This window comes from Melospiza georgiana, chromosome 6 (genome assembly GCF_028018845.1).
Source record: "Melospiza georgiana isolate bMelGeo1 chromosome 6, bMelGeo1.pri, whole genome shotgun sequence".
NCBI classification, from domain to species: domain Eukaryota; kingdom Metazoa; phylum Chordata; class Aves; order Passeriformes; family Passerellidae; genus Melospiza; species Melospiza georgiana.
In genome coordinates, this window is record NC_080435.1 from 42,330,217 (window position 1) to 42,357,861 (window position 27,645).

The window sequence follows — 27,645 nt, forward strand, 5'->3', positions numbered from 1 at the left end:
CACCCCAAAATCTGGACACAAAGAGATTGCTTCAAAGAAGAGATATTTATTATAAAATTAAATTCCAAATTCTACCTCATTTTCCATTATCACCTGTACAAAACACATTTATAGCTCAAGGGAACATTCTCCCATCCACACCATATGGTACAGTAATTGCACCATTGTAGTTAAAAGAGTTCAGTTCAGACAGATGCACACACATCCCCCGGCATTAGTAAGAAAGGTTCAGGATACAGAACAGAATTACCAAAGAACCCCTCTCACTGCTGCTCCAAACTCTTGCTTAGCCAGAGGCAAGCTCTTCAAGGATGGCTCTGAACCTTGTCTCTTGTAAAACACAGTAAGTTCACCTGGCAAAGTTTTAGAATCAATTACAAATTCAGCAGGAGTGCTATCTATGCTAGCATGTGACAGCCACAGATATTATTTGTGTTAACCATAGCCCTTGACATTCAAGTAAAGAGCATAAAAAAGTTTACAAAAAGTGAAGCTACTTGCAACCAACCACACAACTAAGGTCTTAGTACTTTAAAGAAGACAGAGAATTTTCAGTCCTGACTGCTTGCAGCCAACAGCCCTGCCCCAGAGAAAGTATGCTATGGAGGTGGTGTTCTTACCCTCAGCCTTCCTTTCCCAGCAGGGAAGAGCCTTATGTTGTTCTAACAGTCCCCACATTTTTGCTTTCATGACACATTTGCCCATGTGTGGGGTCATGGGGTCACTTGCTGTAAAGGAGAAAAATAAATATCTTACCTCCATTCCCCAGCTGGCAGAGACACAGGGCACTGCTAAGGAGGTTTTCACATTGCCAGCAGGATCCTGAGAGGAGGAATCAGTGTTTGTGCACATGGTGCCAGCCCAGAGGGTCACTCAGTCACAGCATGGAAGGGAAGCTGCTAAGAGTGGCAACGCAGAATTTCAGGTAAATGCCTTGTGTTTCCACAACAGCAGCTGGTTTGCTCTCAAGCCCCTTAAAAACAATCTCTGAAGGATTCAGGAGGGACAGGAGGGAACTATCAAATAACACATTTGTTTACCTTTCCAGAACAAGGTTCTGGTTTTCCTCTCAGACCACATGACAGGTATTACAAGATGTCCTGTCCTACCCCTTGTCCAGGCACCTGTATGAAATGGATGCATAGCCCAACAACTAGGGGAAGCAAAGACATGTCCTGTACTTTGGGAATTCCTCAAGAACCAGAAGGAAGAAGGAAGATATAAAAAAGTATATTCTATCAATGCCCTTTGTGCATCAATCAGCCTTTCCAATCAAGATGCAAAAAGAAAACCCTGTGCAGAATAAAGAGTGGTGGTGGCTCCCAGGGCTGCAAACAATGGTGGTAAACAGGGATCACACAGAGTCCTCCACCTGGACCAAGGGCAACCTTGGCACAGAAATCTCTATTCAAATCCTCCTCACAGTCACATCTGTGTCTCATAGCATGAGTGGTCCAGTTCCTGGAAATAGGCCAGGCCCTGCTGCTGGAATAGATGTGTGCCTATCGATGTCCTGAAGCAACTGTTAGCAGAAACCTTTTAAGATGGATGGATTGCCTAGGATAAAGCCAGATGAGCCCAGAGGCCCTCTATCTATCCTTCAGAGACTGAAGAGCTGAAAATAGAGTTTACATACAAAAAAGAATTTGAAGCAGGGAACGTGGCAGCCTGCAGCTTTTTGTGATTTGAATCCATGGATACAGTTTGATGAAATTCTTTGTCAGTGATAAAAGGAGCCCTGTCAAGCAGGGCTCAAAGGGAGCAGCTGCTCCAGAGCACAGCACCTCTGGCCCCAGAAAGCACTGTTAGCTATTTCCATGTGACTGGAGAAGAGGACTAATGAGCAGCTCTCAAAAAGAACCTGAACTCATTCCACAAGCACAATGGGTAAAACTGAGCCAAAGCAGCCCAAATTCCATCCAAAAACAAAGAGTGCCTTGCACCCATTGCCTCATGTCTGTACCACTTAGATATTTCAAGACAGAGTCAGGAAGGGAGTCCAAATTATTGTATTTTACTGACCTCATAAAATATCAGTTACTATTATGTTTCAGTAATGGCCTGACAGATTTTGTTTTAAGAAGCAAATACCGAAGGTCAAATTCCAATGGGAGTAATTTTTCTCCTGAAAGAAGACAGAGCTACATCAATGTACACTTAGTTGAAAACCCAACCCTTGGAGTCCAGAGAGTGCAGAGGAAATGTCTGCCCTCTAGTCTTCAATGTAGACCTTTCCATCCTTTAAACTCCAGATCAAAAATAAAAATTCTGCTGGAACTTGCTCCCTCTTGTGGAATAGCTAGATTTTTCTTCACTGTATGCCTCCAACCACTTACCAGCACACAAGACCTAAGAAACAGTCTCAATGTCAATCAAATGCTCTCAAGAAAATTTCTGAAGTGACAATCCTGAAGAAAAATAAACCTTTTGTCTGTGTTGAAAGAGAAGCTGGATTTGTGCATAGGAAAGTGGGATGAGAGCACTAAATTTGCCACCTTCAGCACTCAGCTGCCAATCCACATCCAAAAGATTATTACTAATAAAGGATGGAAGAATCCTAGCCAAGAAACAGACTAGTTCATCTTCCTCAGGCAATTCCTACAAAACTGACCCCTTAATAATAACTGAAGAAACTAAGGTTATTGACTCAATTTTTGCACTCCCAAGGTTTAATATGATGAATAAAGGTGTTACAAACAGTAATTCCAAAACACAAGCTTCTTAGATTTTTTTTTTTTGTTGCTAATGCTAAGGGGAAGTGTGTAGTTGTATGTGCTGGAAAAAAATGCACTTTAAATCATAGCTTTTGCCAGCTCTTCTGGCAAATCCTCCCCATGACAATGGGACTCCCTTAGGGAAAGCTCATATTGAGGACAGCAATGTATTAAGTCAATAATCTCACCAAGAGATTGGTGGATCACATTGTTACAAGGCAGCAAGGTGCTGTCTGCCTTCCACATTGCCAACAGTTAACAATTTGCTGCTGCTGTCACATCTGGCAGGTTCTGAAGAAGTTTGCAGCCTTCTTCCACATCCTTCTTGCCTATATATCACCTCTGTGAATTCCTGGCTCATGCAGGTAGGAGCACTTCCTGCAATAACAAGTGGAAAAAATCATCAAACCCAGCAGCTGATTATTGCAATGGCTTCCACCATGTATAAGTAGCAGGTGATCAACTCAAAACCTTGAGAATCAAAAGCACAGGTCCATCCTACCTGAGTAGGGGTAGGAGTAATGTGACACACCAAGCCAGAGCCTTACAAAGCAGCTGCCTTGCTGAACAATGCTGTGGATCTCTACCAGAGAGATCCCAAAGCAAGTCTGACTGGAGTCTAGTCCCCCACACAGAACAACTGTGCTAATGCAGGCCATCCATGTGGTAGGAAATGGATTGGAATCCCAGATTTGGTAAGAGAAATAAATGCACAGTCCATTTTTAAAGGCAGACACACCCACCTCTTACTCTCTCTCTACGTGTAATTTTGATGCAAGGCTGTGAAGCAAAGCAAGAACTCTGAAATGAAAGGCATGAGTTCATTGAAACATACATTAAAGAGTTTTTCAATTATTTCCTGAGACAGGAATACAACTGTGATCTAAGTGTCATTCACATTGGATACTACAAGGTAGCAACTTGAACTGTGACAAGAAATTGACATTGGATGAAGAGTAGGAAATGGAATAAAAGAAACACAGACAGAAATAGATCTAACACAGGACAAAGGCACCTGATAAATCAAATTCCACTTTCTTGGAAGGGGTGGATTTTACATTCAATGGCTCTTGACACTTCACAGACAAAGAATTTTTGCCTGGCCTCACATTTCCTTGTAATTTGATGTTCAGCAGTCTAGAGAAGGAACTTGTTCAATTTGGGAACACTGAGCAGATACTTTGGCACCAGCAGCCCGTTTTGCAGATGCCACATGCATTGAGATGCAGCCTTCCCCTGAAAGCACAGGCCCTGGCACTGACATAGCTGGGAACAAAAGCTGAATGACAGCTGTCTGTAAGGTTTCCAAGCTATCATTACAGTCTCCAGTACATCCTCATGCTGGTCTCCACAGCATACTGGGACTGAAAATAAACCACCTGTCATTTCTACTGTAATTTCTTTGGCACCTTCAGACAGAACTGAAAGAAGCTACAAAGAGCTGAGCTGGAACAGTCTGGCCCTGAAAACAGGCCTGCTAGGTGAGTTGTAGAACTGATTAAAGGTGACCAGAGAGAAAGGCAGTACATAGGAATAAACAATTTCCATCTCTGCAATGGGCCTGGGAGACAGGCAAGGCACAATGGCTCAGGAGATTTCAAACAGACAAATTTCAGTCAAATTTTAAAAATCCAGGGTCAGAACAAACCTTCAGACAGCCAAGGCAGGTAGAATGAAGGTCCCCAGGTACTTACAGTAAGCTTTCAAAAACCTTATCATAAGAAAGGTTGTTAATCTTGCTAGAAGTCCTATAGTGCTTCAAAGTGTAGTGGTGCTTAGATGACAAGAAGGAAGACACACATATGCACAGAGTGCACATGCAACTGCAGACAGCCTCCAACTTGTACTGGTCTGGCTGCTGGAATGCCACTGCTGTTGGATTGACACATACTGCTTCAAGGAACTGGCATTCAGGCAGCCAGCTGTCCATTAATACAACCTAAGGATTCAGGACATGAGTCTTTTAATTTAAGGGGACCTTGTCATCCTCTGCATCTTCCAATGCAGGTGGTGCAAACAAATGCCAAAGCAACAGGGTTACGACACCCAGAGTCCTCCAGAGAGGCCTTTTACAGTCACGTCCTCAAAGCACCAGAATCAGCCTGGCATGCAGTAGATCCCATGTTTGTGATCCATGTTCCCAGGCTTCCTTTGCTCTAGAATTCCCAGGAGTCCATCCACCGGAGCCCTGCCATGGGGCTGCTCGGGTGGGAGGCCATGGGTCCTATCATCCCATAGGACAGGGGATGGAAGAGGTAGAAGCTGTGGAAAGATACCAAATGCAGAAAGAAAGAAATCAAACACAGCACAGTTTTCCGTCTCAAGAAGTTCCCACCTATGGGACCTCTGTCTTTGGACTGCTCTAAGTTTTACTGGGAACCTTCTAATCTCTGCTGAACCCAATATATACCTAGCACATAGTTTTATCACATGTGGTATTTTCTCTTAGAATCTGAAAAAACCTACAATAATGAACAATTTGCCTGTATTTGAGGAATGTCACCATCATTGGGAATAGAACCACAAACCACTGATTGGGAGGTTTGGAGGAGAACAGAGTACTCACACTGTGTGCTGCAACAAAAGACAGATTCCCTGCAATGGAAAGATGCTCTATAATGCATTACAGGGACACAGATGCTGAATCTAAACAAATTTGAAGGTTTAGGATTAGGCTTGAGGATGTCTAACAAATCAGCAGAGAAGGAAAAAGGGAACAAATGCTAAGGATAATTAACAAAGTTAAGGATAATTAGCAAAGTTTCTATTGAGATGGCAATTGTCACACACTCCATTCATGAAAAGTTCAGCTGTACTCACCTGTACAGGATGAGCAGAACCAGAGCCAGGAATCCACCTCCATATACCTTTCTTGCTGTAGTGCTGGGTGACAAGAACCCAGCACAGAACTTCAGTAGTGCATCCCAGGTGATTCCTAGGAGAAGGAAGAGGTAGAAGTCAGAAGAACAGAGCTGCTGTGTTCACAGACTACGCTGACAAAACTCTGTTAACACCAAAAGACCATGTCAACTTTTGAATTCATTTACCTTGGTAACCTTCTGAATCACAGAGATTGTTTTGTATCAGAAAGGTTCTTTATGTCCTACCTTTCCATTTGAATAAATGCGAAAGAGATCTGGGTGCCAGACACTAATGAAGTTGGTATAAATTCACAGGAAAAATGACCAAAGCCAAATTATAAACAGACATGACAGAATGGTGTTGGCAGCAAACAAAGGGGGAAGTAACTTATATACAAGAATATATAAGAACAGTGAAATAGCAGAGACCAGGAATCCCATCTCTAAATTTAAATGCCCTAAGCACTAGACATGACTGCCTCTTCAGGTTGACTTTTTAACAAAATTAACAAAAATTTTTTTAAACAGAAAACCAACAAACCACCACCAAAAAACCAAAACCAAACAGACAAACAAAAAATTTACACTGCAAGCTGCTTTGTGAAAAAAGTTTTGAGTAAGTCAATGCTTTCAAGCACTTCACACAAGCAAACAAAGCCTATAAAAATAATAAATCTTTTAGGCTGAAAAACATTCAGTTTAACAGAGTATCACCTTTTTCCCTACCTTGTCTTCTCCAAGACTCTAGTATTTACCTGTCAACATGCTGGAAAAAAGCATGGCAGGAAAGTAGTGGTGGAAGTAGAGAACTCGTCCCATCATAAAAAAAGGGAGGTAATGAAGGAGCCAGCCCAGTGCGATCTGCCCTCCAGCACGTAGCACCACTCTGGACAGTTCTGGAACACAAATAAACACACCTCAGCAGAGAAAAACTCAGCTACAGTTCCCATTTGCAAACCTTAAACCACTAAGTAAACTGAACAGGAATGATCTTTGCAGGAAGCCATGAATTGGTCTGGAATTGCTTCAAGCCTCTGCAACATCCTAGCTGCATTCTTCATAAACATACAAGCACTCTTCAGGAGAACAGCTGCCAGAAAAGATATACAAAGTCCTAAGGCTCAAGGCATGGCAGGAGGTTGACCATGCTCTAAATTTAAAGACCAAACATGCAGTTTCTCCATCTGTGCATCAGACCAATCAGTTGATTCTGGTTTCTGAAGATTTTCATTGTCTCTGCAATGAGAGCCATCCAGATGATCACTTTGTCAGCCCTTCCTGGAAAGAAGTGGTGCCTAGCTTTCAGAGCCTGGGGAAGGGACTAAGAGCTCTGGTGCCTGTATACAGCTTAGCCAATAACTTATTGTATAATTGAGTGGTTTCCCATCACATTTTAGAAATGACTTCCCATAAGGAGATCTAAAAAACGAAGCAACCCTTGATGTAAACAGGAATGATGAAAGTGTGACTAATTAGGGCTTGTGAAAAGCTTCAAAACCTTGGCAATGGACATAATAAAGGATCATTATTATCTCTTGTATTTGTCATTTGCTTTGCATAAATATCAGAAAACATTTCTTGTCTTAAGACACTGTGCAAACTATCGAGCACATGCAGAGCTTGACGGCAGGGTATTGATTAATTGGCCTGTATCCCTTGCAGCCAATGTAGATAGCCATGCACTACTGTTGTAGAAGATCTGTGGTGTTCACTATTAAACTACAGCTATGAATTTCCCATGCTTTTCCCTGTGGACACTGCTTGATAATCCAAGCTCAATGGTTTCCCACCCTTGACACACCAAGTCTTGCCATCCACGCACTTTTAAAGTTCCTGCAAAAGGCATCTATGAAAAGAAAGACTGACCTCACCTTTGAGTTCAGATGTCAGTTGGACACCTCTCTTCAGTGCCACTGCAGTGGCAACTGTTATCAGAAGATATAACCCAATAGTGACCAGATTCAGCCACCAAATCACCTACACAGGAGAAAAAGAAAGATTTGGGACTTTATGCTGGGTGTGTGCACATGACATGCAAACATAAAGAGTACAATTAAAGAGACAGTCCAAAAGGAGAAGGAAGAGAACTGGCAGAAGAAAGACTAAGCAAAAGTTTGTTAAAGACATTGGCTTGGAACCTCTCACTCCAACTTACCGGGTTTCCAAGCAAATAAACCCGATAATCTGTCTCATTGACACCAGAAAAACGCAGTCCCTGAGGAGAGATCAGAAGGGAGAAAAACAGGGATATTCATCAGTCCAGTTTGTATTCTGCACAGCATCTAAGGTGAGACAAATTCCCATCTCAGGTGCTCCAAAAGAAAGCTGACAACATCTTCAATGCAATTACAAGGCGGTGTGCTTCAAAAGGCACTGCAAAAGCACTTGAAAATAGAAAGGAATATGGATTGATGAATATACCTGGTAATTGATGGGCCAATGCCAAGGTTTGGATGTGACTTCATTGTCCTTTGGTTTGAGGCCACTGTTTCCCTAGAGATAAATGAACATAAAATTTAAATGAGCAGGCAGGTATGCTGCAATGTCTACCCAGAAATATCTGTGTACAAAAACATACATCAATACCTTTCCTGAGTGAAAGTTCCTTTTTCATCATCCACAATGGTCACAATTAGGACTCTGAATGTTCTACTACTGTTATGCAAGTGAAAATTGGTTTTGGGTAGCAAAAGAGGCAGTATTCTCTCATTTCTCCAGCTTTTCTGTCACTAAGGATACATGTTGCATAAGCAAGACCTTTTTTCATTAAGAGACTGCTATGACAGGTTTCTCTCCACTACATAAAAAAAGCCTCAAAGATTATTTCCATGGAAACTCATGCAGGTGCTTCCTTACCTGAGACAGCATTATCACTGATTGCCATGGAAACACTTAACAAAACACTTTACAAGTACTAACAATAACGTGCTTGACTACTTTTTCCTCTTTAAAATCTGAGAAGAGCTTCACAAACAATAGCAAAGAAAACCTTAGACTCCTTTCTTAAAATATTAACTTCTCCTTCTTCATTCTCATTGAGGAGCTGGAGGTAGAAGGGCTGTGGCCAAGAGTACAAAGAGCAAGCATAGGAAAAGACTACAAGAGCTGTCCACCTTGCAAATATTAAATCTGCTTTTTAAAAAAAGTATATATTCAGAGATAAAAAGGAAACTAGAAATCACAGCTTCTTGATGAACTTGAAAAAAATCAGAAGTTTTCCATTTTCAATCCAAACACTTACTAGTTTTTTAAGTGTCTATTTAGCTGATATTCCTTATTTTGACCACAGTAATATCCTCCTGCCTCACAAACACTAAATTTCCTTTAAAGCCTTACAGGAAGGTAGGGAAAACATTACATAACTAGGCTGTAGCTACATCACACCAACAGGAGAGCCGGGCACTAAGCACAGGGCTTCCAAACTTGGACTTGGAAGATTTAGCTCCAAGATCATCCTTTATTCTAAGTATAAATTCAAGTAGGTTGCTTGGGCATGCAAATTCTGCCCTAGCTTGCAGCCATCACCCAGATCTTTCTGAAAGTGCTGTTTGTTTTTGAATGCAAGAGAGAGGAGGAAGAAAATGATAATCTGGAATCAGTGATATCATACCCGGATCATAACCATGTGGGATTCTAGCAGAATTTCTGCAAAAGAAGGCTTCAAAACATCCAGGCTGATATTGGGCACTAAAAAAAAAAAAAAAAAAAAAAAAGGAGAAAAATAGATTATAACTTTGTATGGTTTCCTTTTATTTACCTTTTTCATAATAAACTAAACTCTCTCCTCCTACAACAAATCTGCTTCCAGAACCTCTTTTAATTCTCTATGCAATTCATTCATACTCTAAACACAGTGGCTTGCAGTCAGAAGTATCCCCCAGTGAACTTTACTACTGTTGCACTTCTAAATTTCCTCCTTTACTTCCAGGAGCAACAGAAACATATAGAAGTCCATGAAATAAATAGATTTGTATTTCTGGCTGCTATTAAGAGACACAGGCTTCATAGGTTGCTGTTTATCTGTAAATGAGCCATAAGTATGGGAATATAAAATGCATTACAACAGAAGAAATTCTACCAAGTCAACAGCCCAGGATTTCTCTCCTTTGGTTTGCACACAGTTGCTCTCACAGGAGGAAGAACAGTAAGTGTTCTAATAACTCAGAACTCAGCCCAAGTCACCAGAAATTCATGGGATGAAGATTGTGTTGAACAGCCGAAGCCAGATGAGCCTGTGAAACAAGCACAACTCCTGGATAAGCCTGCAAGGCCCACCTGCCATTACTGGCAAACTCAGATCTCCGTCACACACTATTCATTTCTTGATGGTACTACGAAGCCATCATTTAGCACACCCCCAGCAGGAGAAGGAAAAATACACCAGAACATACTGGATCTAAGCTTTTTTAAAAAATCATTGAAATATATATGACATACTCATATCAATGACAACAATTCCCAATTAAACAATGCTAGAAATAACAGCCTGTATTGGAGTGCTTCACACTTCTGTAACACATTAAAATCTCAAAATCTTTAAGAAAGTCTTTATATTTCCACTACACTTCAAGCATTATCACCAGCTTCCAGTAGAAACAGTGAAATAGAAAAGGGCTCTGCATCCCTGCACACACTCAAGTTCAGCAAGTTTGCACTTTGGCTGGGAAAGAACACATACATTTCAAATGCAGAATGCCAGTTACTGCTATCTGATAGCTCATCCCTTCCTTTAAACAGTAAGCCAAGATGCACTCTCTATCAAAAAGGAAATCAATTACTTACATTTAGGGTTAATATGATCTTCAAAGTTCCAGAGGGAATTGGGTGTCTCCTTCAGGTATGGTGTGCAGGTCACTTCTACTTGTTCCCAGCCCCTGAGGATCAGCAGAACAGTTCACCACCACCCCACAGGAACACTCAATATTTCCATTTTGTGTTTAGTTTTTGCCCATTTAGCTTTATATTTCTCCATAACGCTTCAGCAGTTGCATTCTTACATACTATAGGAACCATGTAGAAACCAACAGATCTGCAAGGCAGCTGACACCAAAATTCTACGGAATAGTTGAACCACATTTCTCACTTTCTCACCTAAAAAGCCCTAGGTGGATATGCGGGTTTTTGAAAATTATGCACCTTGCCAACTAGAAAGAATCTATGTCCATATCAACCCTTACAGTGCCTCCAAAGAAAATCACCATCATGAATTTAAGTCAATCCATATCTACAAGAACTGTAATATAGAAACAAAACAACTACCTTAGAGGATACTAATAACTGTTCTTTAGTCTATCACCCTATGTCTAGCATGTCACATCAAAGACTTTAGGAGAAAGTGCATCAAATCTGACAGAAATATGACAGATGAATAGGGAATTTTCTGTCAATCACTACTTAGCAAATTTCATTAATTAAGTAATCCATTACTTAATTAATGAAATTTTAAAATTTCATTAATTTAGTAAATTCATTTTTATAAAAATATAAAACGTAGTCTAACCATCTTTATTTGCAGTTAACAAGTATTTTTTTGCCCTCACCTGTTACTATCATCAACATTTTGTGACAATAACTTCCATTCACATAGCAAACTGTTAGTGGGGAAAAAAAAAGAAGAAACCCAATCCACAATGTTTTCTGAATGCTCTTGATGGAGGTTGCCTTTTTTGTTAACTGAACCCATTATGTGACCATGAGCCCAGCTTTATGGTGATGTCTAACTGGCATTTGCACTCCTGGCCAGGCAGTTGCCTGCTCTGTGATTCAGCATCCATAGGATTCTTTAGAATCTGGTTTTACCACAACCTAGAGTTTCCTAGGGAAACCTAGGGAGGCAGCTCTCAAAACAGCAGCAACATGAGTGCACACCTCTGCCTCAGGATCCATGTCAGCATCCCACATGGTGCAGTTTTACAGAGAGGGCAGCTTGCTTCCATCAGCCTGGATGTCTCTGCATCCACCTCATCTGAATGATGAAGATGCATAATTCAAGGACATATAAAATGCCAACATCTGCTAATAGCAGTTTATAACCACTGCCTTGCTTTAGATGCTGCATGCAAAAATAGCAAAGGTCTTCTAATCACAAGATTAATACCAACAGAAAGCAATTTTCAAGACTGTGGTACAGAACAGCATTAACTGCCCCAGTTTCCAGTGTTTTTTGCAAACCCCAAGGATAAATAGCATGCTAAATAACACATCTATCATCCCCTCCTGGCCTTACCAGAGGACAAGATCTATGTCCATGCCACTTTTGGATCTCTTAGTAAGGGATATTATTTTTCATACCTTCACTGTAACAGACTGCATAATCCTAACCCAGATTTTCCCCTCTGGCCATACTCCTATACCTGCTACTTACATTTTTATTCTCTTAAAGAAATGGAAGAAATGTACTTATTGCTTAGTCTAAAAGTACCATTGAGTAAAGGAACATGGCATCTCAAAGGCCTGCACAGGGTGGATATTTACCATTTTGGCAGAGTCTTTCCAGAAGATCCCAATACACAGCCTGTGGCCACGTGGGTTAGCCGGACCTGGCTGCGTAGGACTTTGATGAGCTGCCCAGTCCTTCTGCCCACCACCTCAATCCTCCAGAAGTCATTGGAGTCTCCTGTTCCATTCTATCAGCAAACATGCCATTCAAGAAAAATAATTACAAAAATAGAAAGCAGAAACGAAACAATGCCCAAACTAGAAGACACACAGAACTGAAGCACTGCAAATAGGAAATTCTGAAACTCCACTGGGTGCAAAGCCAAAAAAACTCACCCAGACCAGCCTCACTCACACTTCACAGAAGAGATTCCCCATCAGGAAGACACCATTCTAGACATAAGCAACTACTCACAAACACATCTCTATCTTGCCAACTTTAATTTTGTTTGCTTTCAATTAATTCTTGACTGTAGCTCAGAGTTACAGCATAAACAGGGGCAACTTGGCTGCTACACAAAAGGGGTTTAGGCAACAGATCTCTGCATTTAGAAATTCAGCCCTCAAAGCATATTCCATCTTTGTGATTCAAAATTCTGTCATCATTCTGTCAAAAAAACTCTTGTCTATGTGACAAGGCCAAATACATAAAATAATACTTGTCAGAGCAACTTCAAGGTTGCTCAGTTTGTCATTTCTGGAGCTGAATGCTGCCAAAGCTAGACTGACAGTAAAAGTTTAAATTATTTTTTTATCTGTGTTCACATTAAATAGACCTTAAATATGAGAGAAGGCATTTCATACTACATCAGTTTTTTCCTTCAGGATGGCAGATGTCCATCTATCATCCTGGTTAACAAACTAAAAAAAGCAACAATAAATTCCCTTGGCATGATATGAACTCTTCCCAAAAGAAGCTTTTGCTTTGTCTTCCTTTCACTTACTATTCCATAGCCAGTGACCTGAAAATGCTTCCTTGTCAGGGGAGCCTCATGCTGGTGACTGTGCAGATTTCTAGAAGTTCTGAAATGAAATTAAAAGTCAAACCTTTGAACCCTTGTCAATTTGTGATAAAAACATTGGTTTGAGCCATTCAGAGATCTGCCAGTACTCTAACCACTGAATTCCAGCTGAGGGCACAGCAGGATGCAGCCTTAACGGGATGGAGTGGAACTGTCACTTTGCAGCACATGACTCTGAGCTTATGCCACACTGGGCAGTGACAAAAAAGGATGACAGCATAAATAAATCCAACCCTCAAAATACGATTACCATCACTAAAAGGAAAAGAGGTTGGAAAGAAGAAAAGCAAGATCCTGACCTTTTGTGATTATCAGTTTTGCTTTTGCAGGGAAAGATTGTACCATTTAGGCGGAAATCAGTAGCCACCACTTAGGACCAGCACAGTGCAGACCTGTGAGCCTCCCACGCTGGCAGGGTCTGCCAGCTGAGGCAAGCAGAGAAACCTGGCCACAGCCTGTCAGTCCTTGCCAAAGGTGCTGGGACAGCGCCCATTGTGCTGCTGCTGCTGCCCAGCTGCAGGGACACTGCTGTCCCATGGGATGTGCCACAGGCCAGCCCCACGTGCCACCTGCCAGATCCTTCCCCAGCACCACCGACTCACTGCCATGCCAGGGACCTCAGCAGCCCTTAACCCATTTTGCCTAATCAAGATGTCATCATCCTCATTACCACATATTTGATAGTAAACTCCTAAATTCAAAATTTAAAAAAATAAGTCTTACAATCGTTTTGGAAGCCTAAGCAATGGTTTGTGCATACACCATACTGAATACAGTACAACATGATTTCCTGGCACAGGAGTTAGAGGTTGTGTTAAGAGATCAAAGCTAACATTACACTAGATAAAGACTAAATATCAAGTCACTGCGGTTACCCTGCTTCCTCTTAGCTATTCCCTGCAGAAAGGGAAGGGATCAGCTTCCACTTCCATTCAAAGTGTTTAACTGCTATGATCTCAGTGCTGTTGAGAACTTCAGCAGGTGGGTACCTCCTATGAACATAGAGACAGGATACTTGCAGTACACTGAAAAAAAACTCTATATTCTTTTGTCTAGAAAATCCAGCATGGAGACAGGCAACAGAATGAGGGTTTTGAAATTGCTTCTCTGGAAGAGTTACCCTGATTATTGCACCTCACACAACTGAAGAAATCTCCCTGCTGCTTAGGCAGGTAGTTCTAATAAAGTTGAGTGGTTCTCTCTAAAGTTTCTCATTTAATATACACTTTTCAAAACATAAATGATGTTTTTAAGAAGAAAAACTCTACAGACCTCACACTGGAAACTCAGATATACAGATACCTCTGTCACACGGCCTGCTTGTGCTTGTCTAACCACAGTCTCTAGCAGGACAAGTCTCCCACCACTTCTGTTCAATCACACAATCTCTTTGAATCCCAGAAACCATCCTTACTCTTTATGTTCCAGACGAATAATATCTCCATGCCTCACAAACTCCACAGGGCTTGAGGGGTCAGACAGATCTGCTGAAGAAAGACAAACTAATCATATCAATGCACTGACAAACTTACCAGGATCTTAGAAAGTTTCTTGCTGATGCTTGTGCCTCAAGCAGATAATAAAGCAAACAAAGTTGCATTGACCCTAAGCCTGATGTAAAACATTGCTCTAAATTCTAATCCTGAGAGCTACTCCAAAGAATGTGAACTATAAATGACTCTTGCAACACTGATTATAATTTTTCTTATATATCTACGTTATTTACATTTTTTGCTATTCAGACAATTCTTGTTAATTTTTATAAACACATGCATCAAGTAAAGAAAAGGAAACTGCCAGACCAAGCATGCCTCAGCTACATACACTACCTGATCTAAACCAACAGCTTTCTGCACAAACCATAGATAATCACATTCAGTACTCTTATCTTGTCCCAAGCAATCACCCACAAAAATCTGTCAAACACAATGTACCAAACTGTTACAGGACCCAGCTTTCCCAAGACTCTTAGCCACAATAACAGATTGCAATAAATATTAACTCAGTTCAGACAAATTTCCTCTCTGCTGTTATTTGCAGCCCTACACAGCTGAAAAATTGTCAATGCAACCTTCAGCTAAGAAAAGCTTATTTACTTCAGCTGTACAATCTGAAGAAGAACCAAAAGCACAGTAGACACACACACTCAATGTAAATCAAGAGACAGCTTCCCTTCATTCTTCCTCATCTCCTACTCATATCCTTGAAGGATACTCTGCCCTGGAAAGAACTCAGAATATTCATGTAAAAAACAGAAGCAGCAGTTATAAAAGGCACTTAACTGGTTTTTGTTACCTGTATCTGAGTCATGTTTCTTTATGATCCACAGGTTATTCAAATCTTTATGTAAGTAAGCAGTGACCTGAAATGACAGGATTCATTATTTTACATAACAAGAAAAAAGCTGTTGATAGCAGTCACACATTCACCAGCAAACCAAAGCCCCACATGAATGCATCAACCACACAGAAGTCCTGAGATTACCTTTATGACAGTGCCCCCTAGAAAACCAGTTATGGGGCACTCCTAACCCAGATGACACCTCTTAGCCAGTGCATAGCCCACACTCAGAAGCACTACCCTTCATGGCAGTTCACATGCACCAAGAGCCTCCAAACACAGCCTGACCTCCCCTCACCCTGTTTCAGAGGCTCCTTCTACAACAGGATATCCAAACCAGAGCTCCTGAATAATCACTGACCACTATCTGAACCAGGAGACAGAAGCAGCACTGGCTTTACAGACAGTAGAGATTGCTGACAACAGGCTGACTGTGACAACCACAACATCTGCCAAAAGATCCAGGCAAGGTAAGGATTCAGGGATCACCCATTACAGCCACACGGCTAACCCCTGCCAGCCTGCTCAGCTCACACAGAGCAGCTGCACCTCCTGCTACCACGGACACAGAGAGCATCTTATTCCAGGCTGCTGCTGCCCAGAGCATGTGCAACTGTACTCCCTTTGCCCACCCTCCTCTTAGAGAGCAGCAAGCCCTGCTCTGTAGAACCCCAGCGCAGTGCCCCACCTGGGCCTCTCTCTCAGGTGGGAGCAGATGGCCCAGGGGGTGGGTGAGAGGCAGAACACAGGAGTGTCTGACCATGGGGAAAAAGGGAGAGCTGGAGGTAGAACCTCATACCTTGGGGTCAAGCCATTAGGAGAGGAGGAGAAAGTAGAAGCAGAGAAATCACTTTTTCCTCTCCAAATCTCCTCCAAATTCCTCTCTAAATTCTCTTCCCCTCTCCAGAGCCCTGAAACTACCCTAGAACCCTACTGCTGTCCTACCATCAGGACAGGGAACTCTCCACCCTTTCCCACTTTCCACAAGGAACTCCCATTAGTGTCCTCTCCAAATTGCCCTTCCCTGCTTTTAGTGTCATAAAGCATGATCTGCACGCCAATTTTGCCTATGCTTGAGGCAATTTAGCATGGCATCTCCATACACTGTAATAAACATTAATGTCATGCTAGAGTATTAGAAATTCTGATTGTGACAAGCAGCAGGAAAAAAGATTGAGACAAAGTTTTTACTTCTGAAAACTTCATCCTAGCCACAGAGACAGCAGAGAGTTAAAAACCAAACACTTGTGTTTCTCTGGCAACTTTCTTTCAAGAATCTCAGAGCAATTTTTAGACACCAATAATCAAACTGCAGAAATACATCTTGGTAAAAGTGCAGAAGCAGCAAAGATTTGTGAAGCTTGATAATGATGGACAAAAATAAGAAATCCACTTAATGTTCGTACTTCTTAATTAGAGATAGTTACATGATTTCTGATTTCTACTTTCACTTATTGCTTAATCATTTAATGAGAAGCCCTTAGCTCAGATGGTTTCCATATGGCTACATTAGCTTACAAATGCACAGTATCTAATTTATTGAGCAAATTCTTTGGTGACAGAAGAGGAAAGCAAGGCAAAAAGGAGAGGGATTCATGTAAGTTCACAGAGGCCAGTGGCTGGAGTAAAAACAATATAAAGCAGTTCTATTCCCTTGCTTTTATTATACAGCCAGAAAAGCTGTAAGATAATGTACTTGTTTTAAACAAAGTTTTACAGCCTTCCTTGAGGTAACTTTCATTATGGAAAACTATTCTGAAGTCTTCTTAGACTCCATTTATGGATGGTGGCCTTGTTACTGTAAGCCACTCTTCTGGTGCAGTGTGGTAGGCTCTCTTCAAGCCAAGTGCACAGCTGTGGGACTGAGAGGGGAACAGATGCTGAGTCAACACACAGCTCCTACCAGTTTGGCCCCTAATGCCAAATACAAAGGGAGTAACCCAGGGTTGTAGACACAGGCAATACCCCACAGCACCAACCTGCTGCTGGCGAGCCCCAACGCCCTCAGGATAGAGGTGCCAGTGGGAGTGCAGGTATCCCCCTGCCATCCGAAGGTTCTTCATTGTCACCACTGACCCATATGCCAAATCTGCATGAGAAAGGGGGAGGAAAAAAGACATAAGACAGCTCTCCTGTATCTCCCCCAGCTAGTCTACAGTGCTGGATTAAGCATGCACTCCCCATTGTTTTGATGGAATTTTGTTTCCTGTTTGACAGGTTACTCCACAGGGCTCATTGCATGCTTATCTCCCACCCCTAACCAGGATTCAGTGAAACTGTTATGTAACATTTGGCTGAAACACTTCAGACTCTCCCACTAAGTTTTAACATAAACAGACCTGGTAAGGCATTCCTTTGTTTGTAATTTCATAATGAGAGTTTTGAGATAGCTTTCCCTAAAAGTATAACACTGCTGACCCCTACAGCAAGACAAGAGGGAAGGGAGGCAAGCTCAGCTACTGGATAGCAGATATACACTGGCTTAAGACACCTTCCCTCCTAGCCCCCCAACACAACTCGGCCTTGAGAGATCAGACCTGATATTCCCCCAGTGACAGCTCTGGAGCTGGGTACAGCCACAAAAAAGCTGAAGTAATCAGAAAGCTAAACCATTTTAAAGGCTCAGTAGTCCCTAGCCAACCTGAGGATTAGGGAACAACCACAGAGCCTTCTTTTTTGCTAAATTCAGATGCATTCTGAATAAAACAAAGCTGGACCAGTGGCATGCTGTGTCACAAAAGTTGACAGTTTCCATTTACACATATTTTGTAAACAAATCCCACATTGAACACTCGCAAATCTAAGGTGAACAGGAAAAAAACAGATAGCGACCATGCACTGAACATGGTGATATTTTCAGCCTTTTTCTTTCTGTCAATTCATAAAACTGCACAGAAGAAGAGTGTGGATCTGAGCTTGACCATGGAAGGCATAATTCCCACTGCTCTGCACTGAGTCACAGGGACACCATTTCTTTTTAAGTTCTCATGTACACTGACAACATTCAGAGTGCTTTATTCATGTGGACACTCACGCTCTGGAACGGAGACGTTATGAAGATTGTTCCCAATCAGCTGAGATTGAAATGCTGAACTGAAGAAACCATCCCCAGGACCACTACAAAAGATAGCAAAGAATATGACAATTAGAGGTCTCACTAAGCAGCATACAAACCTCTATCATGCATTACCAAGTTGTTTTTATAGAAGAAAAATTATATAACCAGACTGGGCATCTGAAGAAGAAGAGTGGGAGCAGCTCCCTTAACAGGCACACTTCTCTAATGTTGTGAATCACAGTAGATAGAGACAGTCTTGCAGAAAATTGTCCAGAGCTGCAAGGACTTGAGGTCACAGAAATGTACATGCTGGCACTGCACAAAGCATCAGAACTGTCTTTGGGGGTGCACTTACAACAAATAAACTGACCCACTGTCAGGACAGATACAACAAAGCCTTTCTCTGTGACTCCTGTAGTGTTATTTCTGCTAAGAGGTTAGTGGTACGACCAGTAGACTTTAACTGAAAAATAACCATTTATTTTTCTATTCTTTTTCTACAGTGAAATGCTTATTCACCTCATGTTTTAATGCTGGCATATGGAAAACATTACTTGGCCATTTTACTAGCTCTTTCCTTGTAAAAAGCATCCCTTGGTTGCAAGCATTCAGGAAAAAGCCCTTCCTTCAAGCACACTCAGACTCTTTTAATCACAGCCATTTTTCAGGAATGCAATGACTTTTTAATTACAAAAAGACAAAGAATGGAGTTGAGACATTTTCAGGTCCCAGAAAGAGAAGAGGAAAAAAATAAGACAGGAAGTTTTGTTAGGTTACTTGCTTGGCATTTCAGAAAGTCTCAAGCTCAAATTCAATTTCACTGTCATCTTGGCCAGAGAGTTGGGGAAGGGGATTAAACAAAGACACAGCTTGTGGTTGTGCTTCTGACACTGAAAGTGGACTACTATATAACCAATAGCCTTTAATTCAAAGCAAAAACAAGTAATTCTTCTGGAAAAAACATTGTGAAATACCTTCTATTTAACACTGCAAAATGAACAGCAAACATAGCCGTGTAGAGGGCAAGCGGGAGGAAGATGAGGCAGAGTACACGAGCCAGTAAATGCTTCCCAAACATCACCTGTAATAAACACAGTCTGCATCAAACAGTGCAGGAACAACTTCACTCCTGATTTCACAAGACTCTGAGCAGCAGTCCTGTGGCTGGAGCTTACCAGGTTGTAGAATTACCTCAGAAAGGCCCAGAGAGAGGTAAAAGCTGAGGCAGACCTTGCTGTGTATCTCCAAAAGCTGGAGCTATGGTACCTCAAAATTTTAGGGTCATGGGAAAAAAGACAAAAATAGGCAATAGGAGAGTTTAGTGCTCCAAAGTGCTGAGCATCTCTAACTTTGGCAAGGAGGTTGGGCAGCCCTCATTGAAAATACTCGGAGAGCAAGGACCTTAACTTGTTTATCAGTGGTACACATCTTGACCCAAAATCCCAGCAAAGAGATGGCTCCCAAAATAGTAACTACCAAAGCTAAGCAAGAGGGAAAATGAAAATTTGTTCCCCCAATAAGTCTATGCAAATGTGAATGTAACCAGGACATCGTGGGGATCTAGATATGCTTCACTTACAGAAATCATCTTGCTCTCACACTGCAACTTCTAGTGCTGCTCAGCCAGAAACTACAGAGAAGTCAGCAGCAAAACCTGTTCTTCAGATGTCCCAAAATGAAAGCAAAATATTTTATTTCAACCAATTGAAAATATGTTTTGCAAACAGATGCCAAAGAAGCTATTACATTTTCACATCCTACTGACACTGCTGGTAGGAAAGTTGATAATGTAAAATAGAGGGTGGATAATAAATAGCTGTGGAAGAAGAAAAAAATTAAATAGCAAAAACTGTTTGCTAAATGGCCAGACTAACTTCAAAGTGAATGAAAGCAGATGCACTTGCTATTCTACATATTCTTTAACATACCTATCATATAATCATTAAGCTAATCATTCTCCATCCTTTAGTACCAGAACCACTTAATTCAGAAGGAATGGAAAAAGCTGAACACATTGCAAAACTCAGTGAAGTCAACAAAGGAAAGAGCTGTTCAGTTCAAGTACTTCAGCAGAACTTAATAACCACTGGACACTTAGAAGCTAATGCTGATTGATGGTACATAACCAAATATAGGCAGTGGAGAGGCACATGAACTACCCTCCAGTTCCCTACTTAGAAAAGCCTCAATATGCTCCAATTTTCATGAAATGGTTTTCTTTAACTTCAAAGACTTCAATGCAAAGTCAAAGAAAAGAAAGTGCATGTGAAAGACAGCAGTGAGCAAACCAGAACAATGGATCAACACAAGCTGAGAATCCTAGCAATCAACTTAGTCCCCAAAAATTGCATGTAAATAATCATGAGAAGATCCCTAACAAATGCAGAGGTAAGTTATTCAGGCTTTCAGGAGATTAATCCTCATCTTTTTTTTCCCCCTCTCCTCAAGCACCAAGGTTGCCAAATAGCTATTCAGAATGCATCTACCTTCTGGAGTAAATTTCTTTACATATTCTAACACCCGGGGGTTTGCTGCCTTTGCTGCCAGTAGCACAAATGAAATCACTGTGCAGCTGTCTGCTGGCACAAAGCTTAGACATGATGGATTTGTTCTATTTCAAATGCAATTAACTGACTTTGCTCAAGAAGTGTTTCTCTGGAGTTGGAACATTGAATCTTTGCAGCCCATATTGTTCACATTAATCAAAGAAAACAAATCACACAGGAGGAATAGAAAAAGTCCCTCCCATGCTCCCACTGTTTATAGGACAAACGAGACAAAAACAGTAAGTGAAAAAAATAGAATTTTCAAGCTTCAAAAGAGGCTGAGACAAGAGAAGAACTGAACACCTTTTAAAAGATATGAGTGAAGAATTTGTCTTCCTGCCGGTTGCAAGACTGCAAATGGTACATCAAGGCGTTTCTCCAAATGGCAGATTTCACACTTGGCAAATTTCACACATAAAATGCAATATATTAGACCAGGACACTCAAACCCACTAGCAATTTTTTTAAAGCTTAGAAGAACTAAATGTGTGTGAAATCAAGCAGGCTATGGCTGTCTTCATCCTCTCAATTGGCTCTGGATATTGCAGGTTGCAGAGCATTTCTGTGACTCGTGATGCTCCTGCTCTGCAGCCTCTGCCCCCTCACTCTCAGGCAGCAGAGCCTGAGCTCACGCTGCTTATGCAAACCAAGTGCTGCAAGACACACCTGTCTGCCAGGAAGCACATACCCCTTGGAAGTACAGGTAACAGTGCTGGGCAACATCTTGCTTTGGGCCACTGTAAAGCCATTCCCAATGAGCATTTTTAGCTTAGACTGAAAATGTAGCCAACTGGAATGGTAACAGTTTCTCTCAGGAAAAAGTAACAATCTTTCTGCTGTGTTTGTATACTACAATATCCCGCTAACATAAGTGTGGCTTTTTGCAAAAGTGTGGCAATAATTTTTTCATTATAACCTTAATTTCCTTTTTTCATCACCACATCAGATGCCCCTCTCTGCTGCAGACAGAGTATCTCTGTTTGGGTACTTGCAGGCTTGTCAAAGACCAGGAAAATTACAAGCAAAGAAAACAAATAAACCTTTAAAGTAAAGAAAAGGCTTTGAAACTCACCAGTGACAGGCTGAGGTTCCCCAGCAAGTCCCATAGGTCATAGATTGTGTTCAAGCCAACCAAGAGGACTACAAAAAGGCCAACAAATTTTACCCCCATTGCTCCAGCAAGGCTCACACCAGTCAGACTCAGCCAGAACCACCAGGAGGCAGAAAATGGCCTGCAGGACCAGTAGAGCGAGTCAGTAAATAAAATGATGGCTACATGAACAGGCAGCCTATGATCACAAAAATAAGTAACAGATCAGTTACCCCACAAAATTACAGTCCATCTTCTCAGGAGCCCATAAGAAGTGGAAAAACAAATTTTTCATTTAGTTTAGAATCACACAAGGATATTGGTTTCAGATAGAGGCTTGTGAAGCCTTGATACTGGCTTCAGGTACACTTAAGCCAGGGGCAACCCTAGATCTCCCATTCAAGGATGGAAACATAGATAGCAGGTACAAGCTAAAATACTAGTGTGAAGAAAGTCTGACTACATGGATGTTCTGGAAACAGAAACAAGAACTTTGCTCCATAAAGTGCAAACTTACTTCTCTTGGAAATTTAGGGACATGGGGAAGAAAAAGAGGCAAAGAGCAGCCTACTGTACTAAAGCAAGAAAGCCTTAGCAGAAAACACCTATCCAAAACACAAACAAAAACTGCAGCAAAAAGCAAACAAATTATAAACTGACATAAAACTGAACCATAGAAAAGAGATGAGAAAAAATGACAGCAGAATTTAAACCTTTTTCCTTCTGATTCCTAATGCCTTGACACTTTTATTTCAACTAGACAAAATCCCCATGACCTGCTAAGCAACACAAGAGCTAGAGTTGGCTTTTAATTTGTAGAATATCAACTACTTTGACAACAGGATTAATTCTAAGATATGAAAAACAAATTCACATCAAGGCACACAGAGCTGATCAAGCACTGCCTTGTAATTTAGTGCTTGCATTTCCTGGGGAATATGCAGTAGATAAGGATGGCCTTGGACGGCTGTAGATGATGCTGCAGGCTGCATTTCAGCCACACGAACTGCAGACACACTAAGATGGGTACGATCAGTTCTTGAATGTTTCATGAAATAAAAACTGCTCATATATAACACAGAATTTCAACTTTTTATGTCTTTGAATTTGGTATGCATTTCAAGGAAACTACCCTGTGCAGCCCAGCCACAAAGAAGCCCTCTGACACATCCCAATACCTATAAACCACCCCCCTTTCTGGATGGGTCTATAGCAAATATCCTTAGCAACTTGACTACTTTATTCAGAATCATCCTGGCTATATTTTCCTCTAAGTTTTTGTAGCCATTGCTCTAAACCAAACAAATTACACTATTTACCTCAGACAGCAGGACTTTTAAAGGTGCTTACAATCACAGGTAAATTTGTGTACTACAGGCACAATATTTTCTCCGTAACTACACAGACCCTCAGAGTAAAAATTTCTCTCTGCTACCAACAGTCATTTTCAGCTTCAAATTTCCTGAAATAATCTCATTTCAGACACTCACACATCACCAATGGCAGCTATTACTTTAACTGTGTTAAAGTTAAATACCTATAGTTTAACAAAATTATCATCCTTATCTTACCTGTCTGCACAGCTGTTACATTTCACCATACTCAGAACAGCTCCCATGAGAAAGAACATTAGAATGGGATCCAGCAGAATATACTGGGATAATGTAATACAGCCTGTATCTGCAAAGAGACACACAGCAATGTCAGAAAGACTTGCAATTCCAAAGTGAAACTTAGATTGTGGGAATCCAGCTTCCTCAGTGTAGTCAAGACAAGAAGATGGCATGAAATTTTAGAAATAGAAGGAGATCATAACATTTCATCTTTTACCTGAATAACAAAGGAAAAAAACCCAACAAAACAAAAATAAAAACAAATATAAGAACAAAAGGCAGTACAGCAGTATCTGTGAAACACCATTTGGAAAGTGCTGATAACATATTCAGATGGAGAGGACTACACCCAGCAATTATCTACCTAAGGCATCACCATAGTGCCAGAGGAGAAGTCATCTTTCAGATGGTACCTATAAAAAATGAATATGGCTTTGATATTTAAAGTCTCCATTTCTCAATACCTGTGTGTCCTTACAAAACTCCTATTTTGGTAACTTCATTTGCAAGGTCAATTTCTCCCCTTGGCTCAATTCAACAAGGAACTTTATTAATTTCTTATTGTGAACTCTTCTAAAGTAATGCACGGGCTGTTAAAGATCTCTATAATTCATACAGGAAACATCAATATTTCACTGGTGGGTAAAATCATTCCTGACCACCCTCTTTATAAAAATAAGGTGCAATCTAACCCAGTTCTGTGGTTGTGCAAATAACACAAGTACACCTATGAACTAAACAAGACTGTGAAGTTCTTAAGGGGACCACCAAGTAAGAAGCCTCATACACATATACATTTTAAAAAAGTGAAATTACTTTGCTTTGAGAAAGTCTCTCATTAACCCAAATATCCCCTGGTTAGGTAACACGTGCTAATGCAGAAATTAAATTATCTGAACAATTAAGATACTCAATTTTGCTGTAGCAGGAACACCTACCAAAAATAAGGATGAAAGCCGTGAGTAAGGCCGCGGGCAGTGACTTTGATAGTTCCAACACTGTGAGGTAGGCAAAAGGAACCAGGCAGGAGCCAAGAAATGCACAAAACTGCAGGAAAAGATCATAGCAGAAATTATAACCCCACCCATATGGGACAAGAGCTCACACCATTTCCTTTCCTTCATCTTCCATGCCTACAACAACAGCAGGTGTTGCAGCAGCTGACCCGAGTCTCAAAGAACATCGGACAAAAGCCAACTGAACAAAGACACTGCTCAGAGGACAGAGGCTTACTCTGTTCTGCAGTGGTGTCAGTAACAACAGCCAGTCACACTCCTGCTAGACTACACCAGATATTCATAAATGGATGCATCAAGTAGGTGCACTACATATCCATTATTACAGTCTTTTTTTAACAAGATACTAGAGTATGAAAGTTAAGAACAAAATATACTTGCACCTTATATCTTTAGCAGATCAGATTCCCCTCTCCTACACAAATCATACCAAGATGGAGGAGAAAGAGAAGAAATCAAAACAAAAGAAAGCAAGACCACAGTAGAATTTATTATCTTTAATGTCTGTTTCTAGTACCTCTCCCACCTTTGGCTCAGGGAAATGTAAAACCATGAACTTCTGGAAACTAAACTAAGAAAACATGCCTTCCTAGTTTTTAGTTTTCCTTCTAGGTAGTAGCAATTGGTCACTGTTTCTCCTTTTGACTTATGTGCTGTCAGTTATATGGCTCTTCATCTTCCTAAAAAGCAGTAGAGCCAGGGTTTCAGATCAAATACAACTCTGAATTCTGCCCTGCTGTCCTAGGCTCCAAGAGCATACTCAGCTTAGTGTCACCAGTGGTGGCAAAGTGCAGGTGACAGTGGATGACCCTGGCTTTTTGATACCCTTGGCTCCCCAAGAGATTAGCCAGGCACAATGGAGTGAGAGAAGCTCAAACTCAGCAATGTTTGCTTTGCAGACAAGGCAAGGTATCCATCCCATGCAGCAGTGTAGTCTCACTAATTAGCAGGAAGAGCTGCCCTCAATATTCACCTTAATTTCTTACCTGGCCTCTCAGAGACACATTAAGACTTATTCACAATAGAACCACTAACACTTTTAAAGGAGCTTAAAGACAAGGCACAAGGCTAAACAGACCTCTGACCTGATCGAGGAGAACTGTTCTTATGATGGAACACTGTACTGAAAAGCACAGGACAGCTAACCAGCTTGACAGGAGCCTGCAGAGCCTTACCCCTCTCATCCCTACGTAGTTGTGCTGCTCATATCGATCCCCTGGCTTTTGGAAAGGAAATGTACCATCATATCCACTAAGGTAGCCAGCAAGTCCAATCAGCATCTGAAGAGAAAACATGAAAAAACTGGTCAGGAAAATCACACTGGAGGAAAAAGTATCCAGGCCAGCAGCAGGTAAAATTTTTATAGAAGGCCCATTGATTTAGAGGACAAATGATTCAGACACATCATCCAAAAAAGAGTTTATTTACAGAAATCATTTACATCCATACTGCTCTTCGTCTTCAGACAAAATCAGAATTTTTTTTGCAACAGACTATAAGGCTGACTGCAAGCTCAAGGAAAATAGCAAGTGTGGAGTTGAGCAGAGAGAATCTGTTAAGTCTCCCATAGATCCCTATCTGTTTAGTTTCAGGAGACTCAGTCTCAAAGAAAGATAACTTTGACAAGGCAGAAGGATGCACCTCCATCCATACTACACACTGTTGCTAAAACAAGTTCATTTACAGAATAGGAATCAATGCTCTCAGGGTCATTTGTGGCAGGCATCTCATTTGCTCACAAGTTATCAGCAACTGTTTGCTTCCTTTAAAATGTAGGCTTCTATGACATATGCCCCCCAAGTGTCACACTGATTTTTTCATGTCAAGCCTTTCAAAAACCCAACATACAATACTGTTTGGTATTCTTATATTTGAAGCATTTTTTGTGAGAACAAAAAGTTGCAAGTCGAGGCTCTGGACACAATGCAAATTGCTGTGGTGTCAACAACAACAGTTAGGAAGGATTTTGCTGTTCACCACATCCTTTGGCCAGAAGGCAGAGACTTTTATTGGCTCACTCCTGTGGCTTCTGAAACATGCAACAGAAAAGCACTTTACCTTCCCCAAAGGGGGATGGACATCAAAGAAGAAGGTCCGATTAATGTAGTAACTTCCCATCTTCCCAAAATGAGTTTCATCCCAACTGGAAAAAACACATCAACAAAACACAAACCACAATAACCAATCACCTACAATGCTGAAGAGAGTTTAAAAAAAAATCCAGGAAGATCTTTTTACTTATGCTTTTTATAGTATAGAGGGATACTGTCATACATTCCATATGAGACAATGCGTTATACTCAGTGGGAAATCATGGACAGCACTGCAGCCATTGTGGCAAAGGTCCTTTTTTAAAGTTTTATATTATCACTGCAAAACCTCCAAGGTTTGCCAAAAGGCTTGCCCTTTTGCTTTCAAATTGACCTTAGCGAGGTTTAAAAGTCTGCTTGCTGCACAAAGATCCCCAAGACGCCCTCCCCGGTACCCGGTGCCCTCCTGCAGCACGGCCCGAGAGCAGCGGGGAGGGCGCGGGGGCCGGCCGGCGCTGGCCGGAGAGCGCAGCCCTGCCCTGCGGCCCTCGCTGCCGCGTCCCGTCCCGCACCTGCCGGGGGTGCAGTCCCGGCCGCTGTGGCCGGCAGAAGGGACACGCACCCATCCGCACCGCGGGGCCCGGCAGCGCCCGGCCGGAGAGGCGCACGCCCCGCCCGGCCCGTACCATACGTGCGGCGGCTCCCGCAGGCGGTGGAAGCGGGAGGCGAAGCTGAGGAGGGTGACGAGGGCCAGGGCGGCCGGGCGGGCGGCGGCGGGCGGGGCGGGGCGCGGCGGCACTCCCGGCCCCCGGCGGGGCTCCCGCTGCCGCGGCGGCATCCGCGGGCACCCGCCGCGCGCTGCACCGCGCCGGGCGCGGCGCATGCTGGGCCGGAGTGCGGCGGGGCGCGGGGCACGC

The 27,645-nt window shown here is 41.8% G+C and overlaps 1 protein-coding gene across 2 annotated transcripts; it reads right to left on the reverse strand.

Annotated features, from left to right (window-relative positions):
• Window positions 1–26: 26 nt before the first annotated feature.
• POMT2 (protein O-mannosyltransferase 2) lies at window positions 27–27,488 on the reverse strand. 2 transcript variants are annotated; one of them, XR_009114557.1, is made up of 22 exons: window positions 27,415–27,488; window positions 26,757–26,841; window positions 25,874–25,978; window positions 24,621–24,729; window positions 23,641–23,749; window positions 22,052–22,211; window positions 19,408–19,514; window positions 18,410–18,492; window positions 17,355–17,464; window positions 15,331–15,397; window positions 14,450–14,522; window positions 12,958–13,036; window positions 12,050–12,201; window positions 10,358–10,449; window positions 9,186–9,262; window positions 7,997–8,068; window positions 7,731–7,790; window positions 7,447–7,552; window positions 6,331–6,471; window positions 5,535–5,649; window positions 4,409–4,976; window positions 27–3,092 (listed from the first exon to the last, which is right to left on the reverse strand). XR_009114557.1 is itself a non-coding variant. In XM_058025671.1 (21 exons), the coding sequence occupies exons 2-21, from the start codon at window positions 26,814–26,816 to the stop codon at window positions 4,871–4,873; spliced, it is 1,983 nt and encodes a 660-aa protein (XP_057881654.1). In that variant the 5' UTR covers window positions 26,817–26,841; window positions 27,415–27,488; the 3' UTR covers window positions 27–4,870. The 2 variants fall into 2 exon arrangements, 1 of the variants encoding a protein (XP_057881654.1); XM_058025671.1 differs by having other exon boundaries at window positions 27–4,976.
• Between the last annotated feature and the right edge of the window lie 157 nt (window positions 27,489–27,645).

Bases quoted from the DNA above. Each gene is read 5' to 3' on its own strand.
- POMT2 (XM_058025671.1), bottom strand. From the start codon at position 26,816: ATGGGAAGTTACTACATTAATCGGACCTTCTTCTTTGATGTCCATCCC. The intron at 19,515-22,051 runs GTGAGTTTCAAA...TGTTTATTACAG, and splicing joins GGAACCTCAGCCTGTCACTG to GTGATGTTTGGGAAGCATTT. The intron at 18,493-19,407 runs GTATTTCACAAT...TATCTTTTGTAG, and splicing joins TTTGCAGTGTTAAATAGAAG to TGGTCCTGGGGATGGTTTCT.